Source organism: Lissotriton helveticus, chromosome 8 (assembly GCF_964261635.1).
Source record: "Lissotriton helveticus chromosome 8, aLisHel1.1, whole genome shotgun sequence".
Taxonomy (NCBI): domain Eukaryota; kingdom Metazoa; phylum Chordata; class Amphibia; order Caudata; family Salamandridae; genus Lissotriton; species Lissotriton helveticus.
This window is the reverse complement of record NC_136069.1, coordinates 210,087,390-210,107,870: the sequence shown is the minus strand read 5'-3', so window position 1 is coordinate 210,107,870 and position 20,481 is coordinate 210,087,390. Positions and strand designations below refer to the sequence as shown.

The window sequence follows — 20,481 nt, the reverse complement described above, 5'->3', positions numbered from 1 at the left end:
CCTCTGCACTACCACTCTGCACTCTGCACTACCACTCTGCACTACCACTCTGCACTACCATTTTGCACTCTGCACTACCACTCTGCACTACCACTCTGCACTCTGCACTACCACTCTGCACTCTGCACTACCACTCTGCACTACCACTCTGCACTCTGCACTACCACTCTGCACTACCACTCTGCACTCTGCACTACCATCTGCACTACCACTCTGCCCTCTGCACTACCACTCTGCCCTCTGCACTACCACTCTGCCCTCTGCACTACCACTCTGCCCTCTGCACTGCCACACTGCACTACCACTCTGCACTACCACTCTGCACTCTGCACTACCACTCTGCACTCTGCACTACCACTCTGCACTCTGCACTACCACTCTGCACTACCACTCTGCACTACCACTCTGCCCTCTGCACTACCACTCTGCCCTCTGCACTGCCACTCTGCCCTCTGCACTGCCACTCTGCCCTCTGCACTGCCACTCTCCACTGCCACTCTGCACTACCACTCTGCACTACCACTCTGCCCTCTGCACTACCACTCTGCCCTCTGCACTACCACTCTGCACTCTGCACTACCACTCTGCACTCTGCACTACCACTCTGCACTACCACTCTGCACTACCACTCAGCACTACCACTCAGCACTACCACTCAGCACTACCACTCTGCACTCTGCACTACCACTCTGCACTACCACTCTGCCCTCTGCACTACCACTCTGCCCTCTGCACTACCACTCTGCACTACCACTCTGCACTCTGCACTACCACTCTGCCCTCTGCACTACCACTCTGCACTACCACTCTGCCCTCTGCACTACCACTCTGCACTACCACTCTGCCCTCTGCACTACCACTATGCACTACCACTCTGCACTCTGCACTACCACTCTGCACTACCACTCTGCACTACCACTCTGCACTACCACTCTGCACTATGCACTACCACTCTGCAGTACCACTCTGCACTACCACTCTGCACTACCACTCTGCCCTCTGCACTACCACTCTGCACTACCACTCTGCCCTCTGCACTACCACTCTGCACTCTGCACTACCACTCTGCACTCTGCACTACCACTCTGCACTCTGCACTACCACTCTGCACTCTGCACTACCACTCTGCACTACCACTCTGCCCTCTGCACTACCACTCTGCACTACCACTCTGCCCTCTGCACTGCCACTCTGCACTGCCACTCTGCACTACCACTCTGCACTACCACTCTGCACTACCACTCTGCACTACCACTCTGCCCTCTGCACTACCACTCTGCCCTCTGCACTACCACTCTGCACTACCACTCTGCACTACCACTCTGCACTACCACTCTGCACTCTGCACTACCACTCTGCACTACCACTCTGCACTACCACTCTGCACTCTGCACTACCACTCTGCACTACCACTCTGCACTACCACTCTGCACTACCACTCTGCCCTCTGCACTATCACTCTGCACTCTGCACTACCACTCTGCCCTCTGTACTACCACTCTGCACTACCACTCTGCACTACCACTCTGCCCTCTGCACTACCACTCTGCCCTCTGCACTACCACTCTGCCCTCTGCACTACCACTCTGCACTCTGCACTACCACTCTGCACTACCACTCTGCACTACCACTCTGCACTACCACTCTGCACTCTGCACTACCACTCTGCACTACCACTCTGCACTACCACTCTGCACTCTGCACTACCACTCTGCACTACCACTCTGCACTCTGCACTACCACTCTGCACTCTGCACTACCACTCTGCACTACCACTCTGCACTACCACTCTGCACTACCACTCTGCACTACCATCTGCACTACCACTCTGCCCTCTGCACTACCACTCTGCCCTCTGCACTACCACTCTGCCCTCTGCACTACCACTCTGCCCTCTGCACTACCACTCTGCCCTCTGCACTACCACTCTGCCCTCTGCACTGCCACACTGCACTACCACTCTGCACTACCACTCTGCACTACCACTCTGCACTCTGCACTCTGCACTACCACTCTGCACTCTGCACTACCACTCTGCACTACCACTCTGCACTACCACTCTGCACTACCACTCTGCACTCTGCACTACCACTCTGCACTACCACTCTGCCCTCTGCACTACCACTCTGCCCTCTGCACTACCACTCTGCCCTCTGCACTGCCACTCTGCCCTCTGCACTGCCACTCTGCACTGCCACTCTGCACTGCCACTCGGCACTGCCACTCTGCACTGCCACTCTGCACTGCCACTCTGCACTACCACTCTGCCCTCTGCACTACCACTCAGCCCTCTGCACTACCACTCTGCCCTCTGCACTACCACTCTGCACTCTGCACTACCACTCTGCACTACCACTCTGCACTACCACTCTGCACTACCACTCAGCACTACCACTCAGCACTACCACTCAGCACTACCACTCAGCACTACCACTCTGCACTACCACTCTGCACCGCCACTCTGCACTACCACTCTGCACCGCCACTCTGCACTGCCACTCTGCACTACCACTCTGCACTACCACTCTGCACTACCACTCTGCACTACCACTCTGCACTACCACTCTGCACTACCACTCTGCCCTCTGCACTACCACTCTGCACTCTGCACTACCACTCTGCACTCTGCACTACCACTCTGCCCTCTGCACTACCACTCTGCACTACCACTCTGCCCTCTGCACTACCACTCTGCACTACCACTCTGCCCTCTGCACTACCACTATGCACTACCACTCTGCACTCTGCACTACCACTCTGCACTACCCCTCTGCACTCTGCACTACCACTCTGCACTACCACTCTGCACTATGCACTACCACTCTGCACTACCACTCTGCACTACCACTCTGCACTACCACTCTGCCCTCTGCACTACCACTCTGCACTACCACTCTGCCCTCTGCACTACCACTCTGCACTACCACTCTGCCCTCTGCACTACCACTCTGCACTCTGCACTACCACTCTGCACTACCACTCTGCACTCGGCACTACCACTCTGCACTCTGCACTACCACTCTGCACTACCACTCTGCCCTCTGCACTACCACTCTGCCCTCTGCACTACCACTCTGCCCTCTGCACTGCCACTCTGCACTGCCACTCTGCACTACCACTCTGCACTACCACTCTGCACTACCACTCTGTACTACCACTCTGCCCTCTGCACTACCACTCTGCCCTCTGCACTACCACTCTGCACTCTGCACTACCACTCTGCACTACCACTCTGCACTCTGCACTACCACTCTGCCCTCTGCACTGCCACTCTGCACTGCCACTCTGCACTACCACTCTGCACTACCACTCTGCACTACCACTCTGCACTACCACTCTGCCCTCTGCACTACCACTCTGCACTACCACTCTGCCCTCTGCACTACCACTCTGCACCACCACTCTGCCCTCTGCACTACCACTCTGCACTCTGCACTACCACTCTGCACTACCACTCTGCACTCGGCACTACCACTCTGCACTCTGCACTACCACTCTGCACTACCACTCTGCACTCTGCACTACCACTCTGCACTACCACTCTGCACTACCATCTGCACTACCACTCTGCCCTCTGCACTACCACTCTGCCCTCTGCACTACCACTCTGCCCTCTGCACTACCACTCTGCCCTCTGCACTACCACTCTGCCCTCTGCACTGCCACACTGCACTACCACTCTGCACTACCACTCTGCACTACCACTCTGCACTCTGCACTCTGCACTACCACTCTGCACTCTGCACTACCACTCTGCACTACCACTCTGCACTACCACTCTGCACTACCACTCTGCACTCTGCACTACCACTCTGCACTACCACTCTGCCCTCTGCACTACCACTCTGCCCTCTGCACTACCACTCTGCCCTCTGCACTGCCACTCTGCCCTCTGCACTGCCACTCTGCACTGCCACTCTGCACTGCCACTCGGCACTGCCACTCTGCACTGCCACTCTGCACTACCACTCTGCCCTCTGCACTACCACTCAGCCCTCTGCACTACCACTCTGCCCTCTGCACTACCACTCTGCACTCTGCTCTACCACTCTGCACTACCACTCTGCACTACCACTCTGCACTACCACTCAGCACTACCACTCAGCACTACCACTCAGCACTACCACTCTGCACCGCCACTCTGCACTACCACTCTGCACTACCACTCTGCACCGCCACTCTGCACCGCCACTCTGCACTACCACTCTGCACTACCACTCTGCACTACCACTCTGCACTACCACTCTGCACTACCACTCTGCCCTCTGCACTACCACTCTGCACTCTGCACTACCACTCTGCACTCTGCACTACCACTCTGCCCTCTGCACTACCACTCTGCACTACCACTCTGCCCTCTGCACTACCACTCTGCACTACCACTCTGCCCTCTGCACTACCACTATGCACTACCACTCTGCACTCTGCACTACCACTCTGCACTACCACTCTGCACTCTGCACTACCACTCTGCACTACCACTCTGCACTATGCACTACCACTCTGCACTACCACTCTGCACTACCACTCTGCACTACCACTCTGCCCTCTGCACTACCACTCTGCACTACCGCTCTGCCCTCTGCACTACCACTCTGCACTACCACTCTGCCCTCTGCACTACCACTCTGCACTCTGCACTACGACTCTGCACTACCACTCTGCACTCGGCACTACCACTCTGCACTCTGCACTACCACTCTGCACTACCACTCTGCCCTCTGCACTACCACTCTGCCCTCTGCACTACCACTCTGCCCTCTGCACTGCCACTCTGCACTGCCACTCTGCACTACCACTCTGCACTACCACTCTGCACTACCACTCTGCACTACCACTCTGCCCTCTGCACTACCACTCTGCCCTCTGCACTACCACTCTGCACTCTGCACTACCACTCTGCACTACCACTCTGCACTCTGCACTACCACTCTGCCCTCTGCACTGCCACTCTGCACTGCCACTCTGCACTACCACTCTGCACTACCACTCTGCACTACCACTCTGCACTACCACTCTGCCCTCTGCACTACCACTCTGCACTACCACTCTGCCCTCTGCACTACCACTCTGCACCACCACTCTGCCCTCTGCACTACCACTCTGCACTACCACTCTGCACTCGGCACTACCACTCTGCACTCTGCACTACCACTCTGCACTACCACTCTGCCCTCTGCACTACCACTCTGCCCTCTGCACTACCACTCTGCCCTCTGCACTGCCACTCTGCCCTCTGCACTGCCACTCTGCACTGCCACTCTGCACTACCACTCTGCACTACCACTCTGCCCTCTGCACTACCACTCTGCCCTCTGCACTACCACTCTGCACTACCACTCTGCACTACCACTCTGCACTACCACTCTGCACTCTGCACTACCACTCTGCACTACCACTCTGCACTCTGCACTACCACTCTGCACTACCACTCTGCACTACCACTCTGCACTCTGCACTACCACTCTGCACTACCACTCTGCACTACCACTCTGCCCTCTGCACTATCACTCTGCACTCTGCACTACCACTCTGCCCTCTGTACTACCACTCTGCACTACCACTCTGCACTACCACTCTGCACTACCACTCTGCCCTCTGCACTACCACTCTGCCCTCTGCACTACCACTCTGCACTCTGCACTACCACTCTGCACTCTGCACTACCACTCTGCACTACCACTCTGCACTACCACTCTGCACTACCACTCTGCACTACCACTCTGCACTCTGCACTACCACTCTGCACTACCACTCTGCACTACCACTCTGCACTCTGCACTACCACTCTGCACTACCACTCTGCACTCTGCACTACCACTCTGCACTCTGCACTACCACTCTGCACTACCACTCTGCACTCTGAACTACCACTCTGCACTACCATCTGCACTACCACTCTGCCCTCTGCACTACCACTCTGCCCTCTGCACTACCACTCTGCCCTCTGCACTACCACTCTGCCCTCTGCACTACCACTCTGCCCTCTGCACTACCACTCTGCCCTCTGCACTGCCACACTGCACTACCACTCTGCACTACCACTCTGCACTACCACTCTGCACTCTGCACTCTGCACTACCACTCTGCACTCTGCACTACCACTCTGCACTACCACTCTGCACTACCACTCTGCACTACCACTCTGCACTCTGCACTACCACTCTGCACTACCACTCTGCCCTCTGCACTACCACTCTGCCCTCTGCACTGCCACTCTGCACTGCCACTCTGCACTACCACTCTGCACTACCACTCTGCCCTCTGCACTACCACTCTGCCCTCTGCACTACCACTCTGCACTACCACTCTGCACTACCACTCTGCACTACCACTCTGCACTCTGCACTACCACTCTGCACTACCACTCTGCACTCTGCACTACCACTCTGCACTACCACTCTGCACTACCACTCTGCACTCTGCACTACCACTCTGCACTACCACTCTGCACTACCACTCTGCCCTCTGCACTATCACTCTGCACTCTGCACTACCACTCTGCCCTCTGTACTACCACTCTGCACTACCACTCTGCACTACCACTCTGCACTACCACTCTGCCCTCTGCACTACCACTCTGCCCTCTGCACTACCACTCTGCACTCTGCACTACCACTCTGCACTCTGCACTACCACTCTGCACTACCACTCTGCACTACCACTCTGCACTACCACTCTGCACTACCACTCTGCACTCTGCACTACCACTCTGCACTACCACTCTGCACTACCACTCTGCACTCTGCACTACCACTCTGCACTACCACTCTGCACTCTGCACTACCACTCTGCACTCTGCACTACCACTCTGCACTACCACTCTGCACTCTGAACTACCACTCTGCACTACCATCTGCACTACCACTCTGCCCTCTGCACTACCACTCTGCCCTCTGCACTACCACTCTGCCCTCTGCACTACCACTCTGCCCTCTGCACTACCACTCTGCCCTCTGCACTACCACTCTGCCCTCTGCACTGCCACACTGCACTACCACTCTGCACTACCACTCTGCACTACCACTCTGCACTCTGCACTCTGCACTACCACTCTGCACTCTGCACTACCACTCTGCACTACCACTCTGCACTACCACTCTGCACTACCACTCTGCACTCTGCACTACCACTCTGCACTACCACTCTGCCCTCTGCACTACCACTCTGCCCTCTGCACTACCACTCTGCCCTCTGCACTGCCACTCTGCCCTCTGCACTGCCACTCTGCACTACCACTCTGCACTACCACTCAGCCCTCTGCACTACCACTCTGCCCTCTGCACTACCACTCTGCACTCTGCACTACCACTCTGCACTACCACTCTGCACTACCACTCTGCACTACCACTCAGCACTACCACTCAGCACTACCACTCAGCACTACCACTCAGCACTACCACTCAGCACTACCACTCAGCACTACCACTCTGCACCGCCACTCTGCACCGCCACTCTGCACCGCCACTCTGCACCGCCACTCTGCACTGCCACTCTGCACTACCACTCTGCACTACCACTCTGCACTACCACTCTGCACTACCACTCTGCCCTCTGCACTACCACTCTGCACTCTGCACTACCACTCTGCACTCTGCACTACCACTCTGCCCTCTGCACTACCACTCTGCACTACCACTCTGCCCTCTGCACTACCACTCTGCACTACCACTCTGCCCTCTGCACTACCACTATGCACTACCACTCTGCACTCTGCACTACCACTCTGCACTCTGCACTACCACTCTGCACTACCACTCTGCACTCTGCACTACCACTCTGCACTACCACTCTGCACTATGCACTACCACTCTGCACTACCACTCTGCACTACCACTCTGCACTACCACTCTGCCCTCTGCACTACCACTCTGCACTACCACTCTGCCCTCTGCACTACCACTCTGCACTACCACTCTGCCCTCTGCACTACCACTCTGCACTCTGCACTACCACTCTGCACTACCACTCTGCACTCGGCACTACCACTCTGCACTCTGCACTACCACTCTGCACTACCACTCTGCCCTCTGCACTACCACTCTGCCCTCTGCACTACCACTCTGCCCTCTGCACTGCCACTCTGCACTGCCACTCTGCACTACCACTCTGCACTACCACTCTGCACTACCACTCTGTACTACCACTCTGCCCTCTGCACTACCACTCTGCCCTCTGCACTACCACTCTGCACTCTGCACTACCACTCTGCACTACCACTCTGCACTCTGCACTACCACTCTGCACTACCACTCTGCACTACCACTCTGCACTCTGCACTACCACTCTGCACTACCACTCTGCACTACCACTCTGCCCTCTGCACTATCACTCTGCACTCTGCACTACCACTCTGCCCTCTGCACTACCACTCTGCACTACCACTCTGCACTACCACTCTGCACTACCACTCTGCCCTCTGCACTACCACTCTGCACTCTGCACTACCACTCTGCACTCTGCACTACCACTCTGCACTACCACTCTGCACTACCACTCTGCACTACCACTCTGCCCTCTGCACTATCACTCTGCACTCTGCACTACCACTCTGCCCTCTGCACTACCACTCTGCACTACCACTCTGCACTACCACTCTGCACTACCACTCTGCACTACCACTCTGCACTCTGCACTACCACTCTGCACTACCACTCTGCCCTCTGCACTACCACTCTGCCCTCTGCACTACCACTCTGCCCTCTGCACTACCACTCTGCACTCTGCACTACCACTCTGCACTACCACTCTGCACTCTGCACTACCACTCAGCACTACCACTCTGCACTACCACTCTGCACTACCACTCTGCACTACCACTCTGCACTACCACTCTGCACTACCACTCTGCACTCTGCACTACCACTCAGCACTACCACTCTGCACTACCACTCTGCACTACCACTCTGCACTACCACTCAGCACTACCACTCTGCACTACCACTCTGCACTACCACTCTGCCCTCTGCACTACCACTCTGCCCTCTGCACTACCACTCTGCCCTCTGCACTACCACTCTGCACTACCACTCTGCACTACCACTCTGCACTACCACTCTGCACTCTGCACTACCACTCTGCACTACCACTCTGCACTACCACTCTGCCCTCTGCACTACCACTCTGCCCTCTGCACTACCACTCTGCCCTCTGCACTACCACTCTGCACTACCACTCTGCACTACCACTCTGCACTACCACTCTGCACTCTGCACTACCACTCTGCACTACCACTCTGCACTACCACTCTGCACTCTGCACTACCACTCTGCACTCTGCACTACCACTCTGCACTACCACTCTGCACTCTGCACTACCACTCTGCACTACCACTCTGCACTACCACTCTGCACTCTGCCCTCTGCACTACCACTCTGCACTATCACTCTGCACTACCACTCTGCACTACCACTCTGCCCTCTGCACTACCACTCTGCACTCTGCACTACCACTCTGCACTCTGCACTACCACTCTGCACTACCACTCTGCACTACCACTCTGCACTACCACTCTGCACTCTGCACTACCACTCTGCACTACCACTCTGCACTCTGCACTACCACTCTGCACTACCACTCTGCACTATGCACTACCACTCTGCACTACCACTCTGCACTACCACTCTGCACTACCACTCTGCCCTCTGCACTACCACTCTGCACTACCACTCTGCCCTCTGCACTACCACTCTGCACTACCACTCTGCCCTCTGCACTACCACTCTGCACTCTGCACTACCACTCTGCACTACCACTCTGCACTCGGCACTACCACTCTGCACTCTGCACTACCACTCTGCACTACCACTCTGCCCTCTGCACTACCACTCTGCCCTCTGCACTACCACTCTGCCCTCTGCACTGCCACTCTGCACTGCCACTCTGCACTACCACTCTGCACTACCACTCTGCACTACCACTCTGTACTACCACTCTGCCCTCTGCACTACCACTCTGCCCTCTGCACTACCACTCTGCACTCTGCACTACCACTCTGCACTACCACTCTGCACTCTGCACTACCACTCTGCACTACCACTCTGCACTACCACTCTGCACTCTGCACTACCACTCTGCACTACCACTCTGCACTACCACTCTGCCCTCTGCACTATCACTCTGCACTCTGCACTACCACTCTGCCCTCTGCACTACCACTCTGCACTACCACTCTGCACTACCACTCTGCACTACCACTCTGCACTACCACTCTGCCCTCTGCACTACCACTCTGCACTCTGCACTACCACTCTGCACTCTGCACTACCACTCTGCACTACCACTCTGCACTACCACTCTGCACTACCACTCTGCCCTCTGCACTATCACTCTGCACTCTGCACTACCACTCTGCCCTCTGCACTACCACTCTGCACTACCACTCTGCACTACCACTCTGCACTACCACTCTGCACTACCACTCTGCACTCTGCACTACCACTCTGCACTACCACTCTGCCCTCTGCACTACCACTCTGCCCTCTGCACTACCACTCTGCCCTCTGCACTACCACTCTGCACTCTGCACTACCACTCTGCACTACCACTCTGCACTCTGCACTACCACTCAGCACTACCACTCTGCACTACCACTCTGCACTACCACTCTGCCCTCTGCACTACCACTCTGCCCTCTGCACTACCACTCTGCACTACCACTCTGCACTACCACTCTGCACTACCACTCTGCACTCTGCACTACCACTCTGCACTACCACTCTGCACTACCACTCTGCCCTCTGCACTACCACTCTGCCCTCTGCACTACCACTCTGCCCTCTGCACTACCACTCTGCACTACCACTCTGCACTACCACTCTGCACTACCACTCTGCACTCTGCACTACCACTCTGCACTACCACTCTGCACTACCACTCTGCACTCTGCACTACCACTCTGCACTCTGCACTACCACTCTGCACTACCACTCTGCACTCTGCACTACCACTCTGCACTACCACTCTGCACTACCACTCTGCACTACCACTCTGCACTCTGCCCTCTGCACTACCACTCTGCACTATCACTCTGCACTACCACTCTGCACTACCACTCTGCCCTCTGCACTACCACTCTGCACTCTGCACTACCACTCTGCACTCTGCACTACCACTCTGCACTACCACTCTGCACTACCACTCTGCACTACCACTCTGCACTCTGCACTACCACTCTGCACTACCACTCTGCCCTCTGCACTACCACTCTGCCCTCTGCACTACCACTCTGCCCTCTGCACTACCACTCTGCCCTCTGCACTACCACTCTGCCACTCTGCACTACCACTCTGCACTACCACTCTGCACTACCACTCTGCACTCTGCACTACCACTCTGCACTCTGCACTACCACTCTGCACTCTGCACTACCACTTTGCACTACCACTCTGCACTCAGCACTACCACTCTGCACTCAGCACTACCACTCTGCACTCTGCACTACCACTCTGCACTCTGCACTACCACTCTGCACTCCGCAATCTGCACTCTGCACTACCACTCTACACTACCAATCTGCACTACCGATCGGCACTCTCAATCTGCACTACCACTACCACTCGCACTCTCAAACTTCACTCTGCACTACCACTCTGCACTACCACTCTGCACTCTGCACTACCACTCTGCACTACCACTCTGCACTCTGCACTACCACTCTGCACTCTGCACTCTGCACTACCACTCTGCACTACCACTCTGCACTCTGCACTACCACTCTGAACTACCACTCTGCACTACCACTCTGCACTACCACTCTGCACTACCACTCTGCACTACCACTCTGCACTCTGCACTACCACTCTGCACTCTGCACTACCACTCTGCACTACCACTCTGCACTCTGCACTACCACTCTGCACTACCACTCTGCACTACCACTCTGCACTCTGCACTACCACTCTGCACTCTGCACTACCACTCTGCACTACCACTCTGCACTCTGCACTACCAATCTGCACTACCACTCTGCACTCTGCACTACCACTCTGCACTACCGCTCTGCACTACCGCTCCGCACTACCGCTCTGCACTCTGCACTACCACTCTGCACTACCACTCTGCACTCTGCACTACCACTCTGCACTACCAATCTGCACTCGCCACCAGACACGGCGGACTCGTGGAAAATTAATGAAGTGACCTAGAGGGTGAGGATGGGATACTCCGCTACCATCGAGTTCGTAGAAGAACAAGATTACATACGAAAAACAAGCAGCACAGAAAGCATCACTTTCGCGATCGCAATTGTTTAAACAAGCAGCACAGAAAGCATCACTTTTGCGATCGCAATTGTTTAAACAAGCAGCACAGAAAGAGATCACTTTCGCGATCGCAATTGTTTAAAAAAACAAGATCTGATGCATGTAATTCTCTACATTGCTGGCCGGCGCGCACACAGACCTCAAGGGAAAAAAAACACAGCAGTGCACACGCTCCCAGCACCATCTGCCTTCAATTACCGGCACCTCGGACAGCTGGTAATTGAGGATTTATGTATTCTTCTGCGCGTGTCCGAACACTTTATGCAGGAAGTGGACATTGAAAAAATTCCAAAGCCCTATGGCGTGCTGCCTTACTTAAACACAGCCTTACCTGGACCAATTACCATGCACATGGCAAAATACCACACGCAAAAACCGCGCGCTTTCTGGAATGTGGCAGCCCGGACCCCTTTCTGAATTATTATTTTTTTCTAACATAAGAGCTCGGAAGCCCCGCCCCACTTCGTGGTGACGTAGTCCCGAGCCCTAAAAAACGGAGTGGCTGCTTTGAAGCCGCTCCGTGTTTGCACAGTACAGGCGGCAACCCGCTTGCACTTTTAAAGGGGATTAGAGAATCCCTTGCAAGCGGGTGCAGTGAGTGACTGCACCCGCCAGCAAGGGGATGTCTGCGGGAGTCCATTGAACCCCTCCCTTACCCCCTCCAGAGGGCTGCAATCAGGGGGCGGTCTGACAGTGCACCAAGCTTCTGTGCCTCGGCGCCCGCGTCTATAATACGGCACGGTCGCAGAGGCAAAGGGATTCCCTCATTTGCATTGGGCCATGCCCCCATGTAAATGATGGAACGCCTTCTTGAGGAAGTGCTGGCACTTTAAGTATTACAGAAGGGGGCGCACAAACGTCTGCTGCCCCTTCTGTAATACTAAAGTGCACCGGGGGTGCGCAAAGTGGGTGCAAACGCTCGTTGCTCCCCCAGTGGGCACTTCTATAATAAGGCCCAGGTGTTTATAACTGGCCACGATTAAGCGCTCTTGAGTTCAGCGCTCTGCAGTGGAAGTTTCTCACTGTCTGTCAGTGGGTCAAAAACAAGAATTCATTGACTTCAAATCTTCGCTGCAGAGCACACCAAGCAGGGGTCACGTATTCCATTTGTAATTCTGATTCTATGCAAATGTGTGTGAAGCAGGAACAAAGATGTCAAAATTCTGACATGGCGAAAGTGAAAGAAAATGCAGTGCTTACCCGTAAGTGCTTTGTGTGTTTAGGGGTGGTGAAGTGAAGGAGATGCAAGAAAGTGCATTCAGAAGAGACTGAAGAGAGAGTGCTGAAGAGGAAAGAGATGAGGTGTAAGATATGCAGATGGACGACATGTAGAGAACAAGCATTGAAAATGCAATAGGTCTCGCCTTTGATTAAGTTAAAGCTATTTACTTTGCTAATGGTATTCTATAGCAAAGCAAATAGCTTTAACTTCGCTTATCGTAAAGGCGCTTATTTAAGTCAATAAAGAGTCCATATAGAACATTCTACTCTGCTTGGAGGGGTGAAGCGAGGATACAAGGCCAGACAGGGGCCAGGGAAAACAACCACAGCCCTCGAAACTGGCAAGGAAAGCAGAAAAAATATATGTCGGTGCCACTGTAAATATATCGCAAGTTTACTGCTGGAGTTAAACATAAAAGCAGATAGATTTCCAAAAGCACCCCAATCCGAGGACAGAAGGGGAGGGGCCTGGCAGGCAAGTTCAGGCTTCACTGCCATCACATCTACTAGAAACACTTTATGACACAGCAGTTTTCTGAGTGTAGTGCTTCGAAGTGGCAGAGGATGATGTATTTTGGGGCCCTGAAGCCCGATATTCTGACAACTGGTGGTTCCAACCGTTTGACATGACACTGAATATCAAGGCGCGGTTTCATCGTTATATACATTTCACAGGTTAGGCGAAGTGTGAAGGAAACGTGTAAGTACTGTACACTGGAGAAGAGCATCCTTACTATAGGCCCCTATACTTTAAACGTGTTGAATGACTCACCAAGTGTGAATACTGCTGAATTGTGATCTGCGTCACCCGGTGAGTTCCAAGGAGGGTAAAAGGGTGAGTCCTTAACATTCCCAGGGACCCTTTTACCATCATGGCTGCAAGGCAAGACAAGTTATAACAAAGGTTCCGTGCTACCAAATTCAACAAAAGCTGGTGTGTAAACTTTCATAAGGATGGGTGAACTTTTGCACCAACATATTTGAATGTCTGGCTGATTTCTGTTGAGGTGGCTTCCTCTAAGGACCTTGCTTGACTACCAAGGAATTCTACCACTCGTCCACACCCCAAGAGGATACAGACAGCTGGACAACTCAATCACTACTAAGCTGTATCCTTTCATAACGCCCTAAATAACTCATCGTGAACGCTTTGTCTGTCTCTCCAACACTACCCAGAGCGCGTAGGTCACACACAGGTCTGTCTGTGTCTGGCTAATCTTGGCACCCTACACCAGCCTCATTACGACACACAGCGGGCTTCTTAAAAGGGCACAGTCAAAGCTATGGCTCATTTATTATGGCACACGTAGAGGTCTACCTGCTTCCACATAGCACACAATATCCCACATATCAAATATTCATAGCGCCCGCGCGCATAGTGCTTTGCCCTGTCCGTCACGAGTAAACACATATCTGTACCCGGTATGAACGGGTTTGTGCCCGATGCTGCAGGCCACAGTCGGATCTGTGTACATCACAAGAGCGGACTCGCGTACTGTGTCTGCATCATGGCACACACAGGTCTACTCTGCCTGTTTCCCAAAAGATAACACGGAGCCGAGCCCAGCTCATAATGGCGAGGACAGGGCTCCCTGACATGAACACATACAGCTCACACATGTACACAAGGCACACACAACTCCATACGAGCCGGTCATATAGCACGGACACGCGTGTAATGCACCAGGGTCGTCTAACCGCGGAGTGCACTTTGTGTATCCATATGGGCCTTGCACAAGTATAAAAAAATGCACTTACTTACCCCACACTTGTCATAAAAACTGGCAAAAATATAGAATGCACATAGAACAGTCCCCGCCAGGAGGCTGATAGGGCGGAAAAATACACCTGGGAGTGCAAGAAACAAGATGGTAGAGCATCTGGACAAGATCCGGCGTGGAACCGAAATACACAGATTAGTCCAAATCTAGCTCGGCTTCATCCGGAAGCTTCCCTGGGATTGGCCACCCCTGTACAGCGCAGCAGTCCTTGTTCTCGGCGGCTGGAGCTGCACACCCGGAGGCGCCGCTCCGAGGCCCTCTTCTCCGCCGCAGCGCCGGTCGCTCACTCTGTGCTAGGCACGTACCTGTCTCCCAGTCCCTCGGGACCCGTGGAAGGGTTACAGCTCCTGTCGCCTCTTCTCCTTCCTCTGCTGGACGATCCCGCAGCTCCTGCCAGACGCCCACCAAAAGCTCTTGTCTGCCATCCACCTGGGACTGCGCTTCCGCCCAATAAGCCCAGACTCAGGTCACCTGTGCCCGGCGTCCGCTGCTTTTTCCTGTATGCCTGCCTTCCTCCTCCCACTCCCCTGGCCTCGGGGCTCTGCTGCAATGCCTGCCAAGCTCCTGCCTCAATGCCTGGCTGCAGGACTGATCCTCCCCCGGCTCAGTGCTCCGGCGCGCGGCCCCTCCCCGCCTGCTGTCACTCACCGGTCCCGCCCGGCTCCTTTAACCCCCGAAGCGCCAGGATGCGCCTGACCCGAAAAGCAGAAAGGCTGAGCTACGTCTCCGTCGAGGGCCAGGCTTCAGCATCTGCAGCTACCGTGCAGACCGGGAAAAGTCTGCTCCTGACACAGATATCTGTTATTAAACAAGCCTGGGAAACGCTGCTCGTGACACAGATGCATGTTAAACAAGCCTTCCAATGGAGGCGACGAGAGCACGCCGTGCTGACGCGAGCTCTCTAAGCACTTTCTGACCCACATGCCAGCATTTGGGGGACAGATGGGTGAGCTAGAAATCAATGGATGCTGCTGTGCTGCATCCGCGGCCCGCGTGAGGGCGTACACTTTTCTCTTTGTAGTCCTGACTTCCTCCTAGCGTAAACGGTTTATTATCTTCTTTATGGGGCCATCTGTTTGGACCCATAAAGAAGATAACAAACCTTTTACACCAGCAGTAAGTCAAGGAAGCTAGTCCATGTGGGATGGCTTCAAAAGTGAAAAGAGTACGTCACTAACATCTCTTTTCCAATGGCTTGCCACCGTTTAGCATGAACGGTGACACCAGCCAATGGAAAAGAGGGGCGGGGCATAACCTCGCTAGTGAAACGTACTCAATCTTATTAAATCTCGCCAGCGATACTGCGCATGTGCGCAGTCTTACCCTAGCCGAGACCTAAAAACGGTTGTATATGTCTAAAATAGAGTGACCAAAACGGAAGTCATTGAGACACTCTACAGACCACTACCCCCTCTCACAGGCACAGTTTCAGAATTGCAAAATATTGAATATTAATTATTTACAACAAATCATTGTTGTTACTCATTTATCTTAAACAGCTAACGAGCACCGTCAACGCTAATAGTCTTGGCTATCTGTATCTGGATATAATTACAGAAAGATAAGGGAGGAGCAAAAATACTGGTTGCGTGGCACACTATGGGAATCACAGAAATGTAATGTATGTGATGAGCCACGCTCCAAATTACATAGGCCCCATCCGTATTAGACACTCCACCCTCTCCCCCCACACTTTTTCATCCCATTTAAAGCCACGCTCTGTAGACTGAAATTCTGAGGCGGGATATCGGACTGCATGGAACGGTTTCCCTGCTACCACACTCAGGGTTGTCTTTAGCAGCAGTGAAACACAAATGTTACAGGAAGTGGTCCCACTCCAGTCCCATGGGTATTTCAACAGCACGAAATGAAAAGTAAATGTTTTGATGCTGGGGCCTACCTGGAGACATTAAGCTGAAGCTGCTCACTGAGTGGAAGAGAAAAACCTGGAGAACTCCCGCAGCACCCATTTAATTGCCTCTTTTTGTAATTTCTTTTTAAGCTTCTCCAATGCAGAAAATGTCCATGTGACAAAGGTTTGTATAACAATGCAACAGTGTGCAGCACATGGTTTCACAACATCACACTCTACCAACAACTGCAGGCAAGCAGTTAAATAAATTAATAATAATTTAGAATAAAATAAACATGACTTGCCATGAAGCCTTGGAGCCAGCACCCCCACCTGCCGCCTGATTTCTTAATCATAAGCCACAATGTCTGCCCAACGGTGTACTATCTGGTGCGGGCAGGGTGCAATCCCTATACTATTAAGCATTTCCGTGCACGTAAGCTTTATGACCCAACCCACTTGCCTGAGAACTACTGCTTATCTGAAGCCTACCATCTGTCACTAGCATGCAAAGAAAGAATGGGTGAAGGCATACTAATCAACCTGCTGACACCTCCTTTGTTGCATAAAGTTAGGATGTATTGTATTGAAATTGCATTTATATAGCACTTACTACCCCTGATGAGGTGTCAAAGCGCTTTTTCAGCGAGTAGCACGCTACTCCGGAACCAATAAAGGATTAGTGATGAATCAGTATGGTGAAATGAAGATGGTGAAAACTGAAAATTAGGAAACACGTACCATAACTATTAAAACACAAAAACACAATTACAAAAATATAATAAGCACAAATGAAAGAAAAAAATATCAAGAACCGGTGACCAAAAAACAATAACAAACGGATGCAAAAAAAATAAAAAAACAACGAGGAGGATGACTGGACAGACCAAAATAGGGTTGCTAGCTCTAAAGACAGAAGCTCCAGACTTTTCAACCTCCCTTTAAAAATGAACGTCCGACTAGCTTCGTTAGTGTAGATGCAAATTATGCATTTGGCACCATGTGATGTACGCCATGGTCACTAAAGAGCATTTTGTACTCAGGTTGAAATCTCGCATACCTCTTCCTCATCATGGGTGACTAGACACAATGACAGAAAAGCATTGTTAAAGTCTCAATGTCAATGTGAGGGGCACATTTCGCAAAACCTGGTGAACTTCATAAATTTATCAAAGATTTGGCAAGTAAATATAAAATATGCAGGGAAAAAAACATCCTGCGAGTTTGCATACCCCTTGAAAAGGGGTCCTGTAGCTATCACATGTCTTGAAGTATTCACATGCATATATATCTACTAATAAAGAAATATAACAAAAGTATAGTTCTGCATGTCGAAATATGATGCATCTCTGCGTCAACACAAATAATGTTTCATTTGGTTTCTACACAGGGAAACTATTTGCTCCCTGTGGAAACCCCCTCTCCTAACTCTTGGCGATTATAGGGGTGTTGCCTCTCTTCTACACCGTGTAAATAGATTTACTCTTGACAGAGTAAATCTTCAATTATTTTCAGGGCAGGAAAAAAAACCATATAAAAATGCTGTTACTGCTCACAAACATTGAAGTTTCTTGATGATTACAACCTCTTGCAGATGGGCACACCATGGAGTGCCCACAAAAAGTCACAGTGGGGACGTTTGCTCACTTCTAAAATGCCATCCTCCTCGTGTCATTTTACATGTGAGTAAATCCAATAAGGAGTGTAAATTCATGTTTTGTGAATTTGCAGTTGTAGACTAAGCTATTTGCGTGTCTAATTTCCATGGAGTTGTGAAAACAACTCTGTGAATCAAATCCAAAGATTTCTCAAATGCAGTGTAATAGGTTTTAAGATATATTTTAGTGAAATGGCAAGAGTTTATTTGCAACTTTGAACCAATGTACTACAAAAACACATTGTCTTTCCAAGTTTTCAGCTGCATGAAACTCACCCTTTCCTGAAAAACAAATGTGATTTCCTCTCCCACTGTATTCTGCTGACAGTACAAGCCCTTCATGGTGATCTGGAAAGGTATGAAAACATTTCAATACAGCACACTTTACACAATTACAGAACACTAATAAACCATCTAGGATCTTCAGTAGCAATTTTCCCTGTTGTGCACAAAAACAGCTATTAAAAAAAATAATCTTTGTGCAGTAGGTAGACTTTACATTCCTAGAGCACTTCCACATGATAAAAGTCACTTGTAAGGCATTTGATATCTTTGTTTTGTTTTCTTCTACGATAATCTCATATCTATTCCAATGACATTTTCACAGCCGCCCACTTGTTTTGGAGTTCTTATGCTGAATTTACAAATACTTTAACTATCAGTTGTTCAAGCAATAACCAAACAAAGACATTTGCACCCGCATCCATTCCTTTTCTTAAATGTTTTTTTATTCTTTATTGTTCAGTTCAAAGCATGTTTATACTTTCAAACCAATAATTAAATCATCGATGCAGACGTAACTTATACAACAAAAATAGACCACATAAGAAATATTTGCATGAATATCTAGGAGGTCAGATGTTATTCACAGCGATTTGTCCACATGGTGCAACATAGGCCCCCAGATTTTGGCCCCCAATTTTTTTTTCCTCATTGATTTATTGCTATAAAGCCTATATTCCAAGTTAAATACATTATAAAACTTTGCGCGCCACATTTCAAACGAAGGTGCTTCCGGTTGAAGCCACACAGTAGCAATACATAGTCGTGCAGCTGCAACTGCCATAAACATAAGATATCTGAATGGATAACATGTCTGAGCAGGTTGTGTGCCTTCACCCACTCCTGTCAACATCACCTCTCTAGAAATATTCACATGTAATCCTGTAATGTGAGTTAAAAACTACGATATGTCCTCTCGAAACTGATTTAAGCCTATACAATCAAAAAAAATATGTACAATGTCAGCATTATCAGTCTGACACCTAAAACATTTCCCATCATGGGATCCCCCCCACTTCTGCATTTTAACAGGGGTATGATATAAACAAAGTTTTATAGTGTTGTGTGCGCAAATTCGCTGTCAACATAACTTTAGCAGCAATATCAATTGATTGTTGCACATATGTTCTTGTAGTCCCAATATTCACTCCACTTTGCATCATGTCTCTCTAGATCATCAGGCAGAGTCTCAATCAAAATACCATATAATGTCCCAATCCTGGCACTTTTTTTAACAGCCTCTATTAACTCATAAGATGTTACTACTAAGTATCTTTGATGTTTAGTTAAGTAGTCACGAATTTGTAAAAATTAAAAAAAATTGTGTTTAGCTAAATTATACTGTTCAGCCAATTCGGTAAATGAGGCCATTATCCCATCATTGTACAAATCTCCTAGCTGTTGAACCCCCTTCCCGCGCCATCT

The 20,481-nt window shown here is 51.6% G+C and overlaps 1 protein-coding gene across 2 annotated transcripts in view; it reads right to left on the bottom strand.

Moving 5' to 3' along the window:
* CRYZL1 (crystallin zeta like 1) overlaps positions 1-20,481 on the bottom strand; it is a 269,330-nt gene that overhangs the window by 222,482 nt on the left and 26,367 nt on the right. For both annotated transcript variants that reach the window (XM_078656942.1, XM_078656941.1), the window contains exon 2: positions 19,051-19,122. In XM_078656942.1, the coding sequence (XP_078513068.1) occupies positions 19,051-19,116 (66 nt within the window). In that variant the 5' untranslated portion in view covers positions 19,117-19,122. The remainder of the gene's footprint in view (positions 1-19,050; positions 19,123-20,481) is intronic.